The sequence below is a fragment of the Morone saxatilis genome, unplaced genomic scaffold, assembly GCF_004916995.1.
Source record: "Morone saxatilis isolate NCDOM2014 unplaced genomic scaffold, NCSU_SB_2.0 Contig24, whole genome shotgun sequence".
Lineage (NCBI taxonomy): Eukaryota > Metazoa > Chordata > Actinopteri > Moronidae > Morone > Morone saxatilis.
In genome coordinates this window covers 18,202,164-18,207,486 of record NW_023339807.1, presented here as the reverse complement: position 1 = coordinate 18,207,486, position 5,323 = coordinate 18,202,164, and the positions used below count along the sequence as shown (strand labels likewise).

General features: G+C 38.4%; 1 protein-coding gene across 7 annotated transcripts in view; it reads right to left on the bottom strand.

Annotated features, from left to right (window-relative positions):
* The window catches only part of arhgef1b (Rho guanine nucleotide exchange factor (GEF) 1b), a 30,044-nt gene that overhangs the window by 20,323 nt on the left and 4,398 nt on the right, over positions 1-5,323 (bottom strand). For 6 of the 7 annotated variants that reach the window (XM_035671685.1, XM_035671687.1, XM_035671688.1 and 3 more), the window contains exons 2-6: positions 4,608-4,694; positions 4,378-4,491; positions 2,298-2,396; positions 487-529; positions 279-384 (exon numbers count right to left, since the gene is read on the bottom strand). In XM_035671685.1, coding sequence (XP_035527578.1) covers positions 279-384; positions 487-529; positions 2,298-2,396; positions 4,378-4,491; positions 4,608-4,694 — 449 coding nt within the window. The remainder of the gene's footprint in view (positions 1-278; positions 385-486; positions 530-2,297; positions 2,397-4,377; positions 4,492-4,607; positions 4,695-5,323) is intronic. The other variant, XM_035671686.1, reaches the window with a different exon arrangement.

Sequence of the window (5,323 nt, the reverse complement as noted above, 5' to 3'; positions counted from 1 at the left end):
TCCCCACCGAGCCGCACGTTTTGGAACCTTTTTGTGTGCGATTAAAACTGCGGGAGGAGTAGTCGACCGAAAAACGTAGGGCTCAGGCACACTAATTAAACATCTTTAGGTTTGAATACAGTATAAACATTACAGTAAACTCATATCATGATCAAAGCTAAGAGCATAAAGTCCCTCAACAGATATCAACTATTAGTGCCAAAGCAGAGAGCTCTGATCCTGCCCCGGGTAAAACTATGCTTGACTGGCTGAGTAGAGTTCAGAAAGGGGATTCTCACCTGAAATCTTCCAGCTGTTTGGCCACTTCAGCTACCTGCAAGCCCTGAATGTCCTGAGCAAAACGCTTTTGGGTTTCGTCAGAAAGCAGATCTGGACGGGTTCGGTCTTGGAGAGGGGGGACAGGAGAAGTGAGTGAATGAGGGACACCATGTGGGGCTGAGGTTTGTTTATATGGATATATATATATATATATGAAAAATAACTTACCCAATTCATAAACTATTATAGGTGGTATTAACACTTTGAGAATCTATATTGTGGAGAAAAAAACAAAATAGGTACAGAGACAGTAATTAGAATATTATTAAATATAACATTTAAAGCATTTATAACTGAGGACTACCTCAGTTGCCAGTTTATTAGGTACACCTAGCTAGCAGTCTGATAAAAGAGTCCTGTAATAAACCTTAATGAAGGTTATAATGTTCTTGTTGAAACTGTTTTCGGGGGGTATTGATTCAATGGTACGGTCATTTTGGAAGCTATTTGTGCAGCTGAATTGTATTGCATCATACTGACAGCTGTTTCTATTATTTTGTCTACCACATTTAAATCAACAAGGGTAGGCTAAATAAGATAAACACCTTACTGTATGATACAAAACAGCACAACAAACTACAGCCTCCAAAATGGCCATAAAGTTGAATCAACTCTCTAAAACATTAGCTGCATTAGTTATAGATAGGTGTACCTAATAAACTGGCACAGGAGTTTATGGATAATTGTTACTTTATTATGTTTTAACCCAAGGAAAGGTGTGGTGATAAGAATCCAAATAAAGTCTGCAGTACCAACATACCACCACAAGGGGTCATTTAAACATTAGAAATAAAATAAAAAACAACAACGAAAAGAAAGAAAACACATATTCCAAATAGGAGATACATGACTTTGTCACTGTCATGAAAATAACCACATGAGCCAAATTTAAGTCAATGGGTTTACAAAAGAGATGGGGTTTTAAAAAAAAAAAAAAAAGAGAAGTTAAGAGAGGAAGATTCCTCCTAAAGGGCTTTCCCACGATCCTGACAGGAAGCAGTGGGGTCGGTCAGACAGACAGACAGGGAGCGAGTGACAAGACATGTACAGTGCATGAGCTTTGGGGAGGAAATATAACAGAGAAGTGACAGAGGCCAGGTGTGCAGGGAGGGGAAAGACAGCCAGGAACGAAAGGATGCTACACAGACACAGAATACAGTCAGAGCAAACAGAGCAGACACACATCTGCGCAGAATACAGCTGCACCGTATATCAAATTCCTATTGATATGATTGATATGACACAATGAGAAAAGATATAATATCTATATTGCAAAGGCTGCTATGTTTTTCTAAATTGATTTTTATATAATACACACCATCAAAGACTGAAGGAGCGAGAATTACTAACTAACTGACAACTCTCTGAAGCTAACTTTCAGAAATATAAAATACAGAGAGCAACCAAAGGAGGTTAAATCCTAAAGTCTATCATTATAGGACTACAGGAAATGTTTCAAACTAGTAAACCGTGCAAACATAAATTTGATAATTCATTCATAATATAATAATAATTATTATATAATAATTCATTATTGAGTCCAAACGGTCTTCAGTCCTTAACAGATCTGAAAACCTGAAAAAAAGCTGTGACGTTGTTCCTCAAACCCGAGATGGACAATAAATAAAAACACAAGAGCTGAAAAGACACTCTAGGAAAATGGAATTGGATCTGTACTTCCTTAAATAAATCGCTCACTCTGTAATAACGTTCATAATCACTTGGGCTAGATTAAGTTGCATAATAATAAAACACTGCATGTGCCTGCATGTTATCAGTGAGACGTCCCTCCTCTCTGCCTACTTGGCGTGTTTTTATTTGCTGACTAACATAATTATTCTTATCTTCCTTTAAGTTTACAATAAATTCATGTGTTTGTGACAACCAGATTGCTCATTATTTCAAGTCCGTCCTTATCCACTTAGAGCTGGCATACGGACAATGTGTTGCAGGAAATGGTGGTGTAGTGTGCTACTTACCGCACCCTTGTCCAAGAAAGTGTTGTAAAACTCCACAAACTGCTTCTTGGTCTCTTTGGAACTGAGGTTCCTGAAGAGGTCAGCATGGAGGTAACACAGCTGAGAGAGGAGAAGACGGACAGAAGATCAGTGGGTGCTTTACTGTCCTGTATGCTGTATTACTACAGTCCAAAGAGTATTTGATATCATTAGTAAAAAGGTCACACACTTATATGATATGCTGGTATGACATAATATATAAAATCTGAATTTCATCTGATGTACTTCAAAGTCAAGTTGCTGATAAACAAAGTAGCGTCCTTTTCATCAAATTATTGGGTATTTCAACATCTAATTGTAATTTCAGCCATAATCAAGCACATATCTCAATCTCAATAATCCATTAAACACTGTAACTACTGTCTTCTATGTGGGATAGTGCAGTGGTTCTCTACTTTTTAGAGTCGGGACCCCCCAGAATAATGAGGTTGGTGTTCACAGACAGAACAACTAATTCAATTTTGGCTATATTCACAGTCAACAATGAAAATGTCTTTAGACCTTAAAGAACAATAATAGATAGAAAATACATAGATAGAAATACATACTCATATTACTACTAACATTATAAAAACAAGTTATGTAGCCTATAGTATAGTGTGTTTTTGAGTTTGTATCCCATTTTGACTGTAATTATAGGGCTGATAACGCCGAGAGCTGTTTCTAGTGTCTCATTCCACACCGTTTTCCACCATATGGTATTTTATTTTATTCTCCACATCCATTTAACAACCCCTGGAAATTATGTCACGACCCCTAGGAGGAGAACCACTGGGATAGTGGACACACACCACCAATTCCACAACGATATTGGTTTTTAAAACCGATGTTCTGACTCTGCATGGACCTCCATGAGGTAAAGGGGTAATAAAGGAGAGGGTGAGGTTGCGGGAGGGAGGGTGTCATGACTGTGGGGAGGTGTAACAGTACCTGGGTGGGTCACGGTGTCTGCATGCAGAACAAAGGGGAAAGGACAGGCATGCTTTATATCAGCACTGACACACATGTAGTCAAACACACACATACAAGGGGGGCAAGTCTTTTAACCCACACTTTAGCAAAACTCACGGGGAATTTGTTTCTCTTTTACATTTAATCAAGCTCTCTCTATTCAGCCATCTGTCTGCTCATTTGTTATGATATGAGGTTGTAATAATAAAAGGGATTTTCCTTTTGGTCAAATGCAATACAGTTCTTTTCTATTACTAAAGTTGGATGATCAATGATCCTCAATCAAATAATCAGGATTATCAATCTTGAGCAAATTCATTTTAATCATTGTTTTAATCACAATCGTGCAGTTCTTTAAACTTCCAAATGGAGGAGAAGTCCGTGGGGGCTCGTGGTTAAGATGAATACCATACAACCACAAAGTCCTTGGTTCAACTCCAACTGGGATCTTTGTTCACGTCATACCCCTCCTCTCGCTCTCCCCTCATTTCCTGTTTGTATTTATTCTGTACTTACACTATCAAAAACAGCCAAAATGCCCAATTTGTAGGCAACAAAACAGCAGCTTTATTATTTATTTTATTAAATATTAAATTGGCCAATATCAAATCAACACACCACAATATTGAACTTACTTACTGTATCAGGCATACATAATATGGCTGCAACTAATGATTATTTTTGTTATTAACTGATAAAATCATGTTTTTTTTAATGAATTGCTGGAATGCTACAATACAAAATGTCAAAAGAGTGATTGATAAGATTGATGTGATTTTAAAATCTATGAAAATTGTCACTGACTGACAACAGCTTGTAGGTTAGATGTTGTTTTAGCAGTACAAATACACACACTCGCATTAACACACACTGCAACGCTATGTTTGTGTAATGAAAGCAAACTCTAAAGCCAAAAGCGCACTTCAGCTCACACTTCAAGTCATTACATGGCCCATGTAGACGGCTGTATTGATTAAAATAGACGCATATCTGTTACATCAGACTTCTAATGAGATGGATGACTGAAAAACATGGCTACAGCGCATCCTGTATAGATGGGGTGTTGCATTATAGAAGCTGCAGTTCTCACCAAGGGAGCAGGGTCAAACTGCAGAATGACATGTTGCAAGAAAACCAGCAGGTGGGTCGGCCGATCCTTCAACTGGTCTATACTGTTGAAGTGTGTGCAATGGTCATCCACCACCTGAGAGAGAGAAGACACAAATAGAGCCAAGTAACAACTGAAATAGGATGCAGAGATAAAGACAACAAAGCTGAGTGGTGACGCCAACATTACATCCTCTTTTTAAAATCACTCACATCAGTCAGATCGTTCTCGAAATCCTCATCCTCAGCCCCGATGATGCTCATGGCTGGGTTAGAGCACTGAGCCCCAAACACGCCCTGCTATGGAGAGAGAGAGAAAGAGAGGGAGGAAGAAAACAAGACAATTAGCTAACATTATGTGCGATGTACTTTGAACCGGTAGGCTACCTCTTTGACATCCTGAGCCCCCGCTGAGCAGAGCCAGACATAAAGCCAGATTGGGGTTTGGACACAGTGAACTTTGTAAGTGCAAAATAACATCAAGTCTCTCTCGTTCTCCTTGAGAACGAGAGAGAGACCCGATGTGCCACAATGGTTCTAGAAGTTAGTAGGATCCCATTTATAGGAGCCATGCAAGGCAAAGAAGTATCAAGCATCAGCCAAATAGTCAAGATGATATGAGCAAAATTATAGCTTTCCTACATATTCATACATTATTTTAAAAATGACTTGAGCTATGGTATGCGAAACCACTGACAAAATATGGAATATTTATAACATTTACTTTTTCAGTAAATTCTCTCTCGAAATAAATCGAGAGGCTAAGCAATTAAAAAGGTTTTTAACCGAATATTTTTAAATGTTTTATTAAGAATTGGGTGTTTTCTGTGAAATTCCGAAGTCCTCTTCCCCCAGGCCACACTAAAACATTTAGTTTAGGTGTTGAAATCGGGCGGGGGGGGCGTTCAGTGTTTAAAATGCATTGCAAA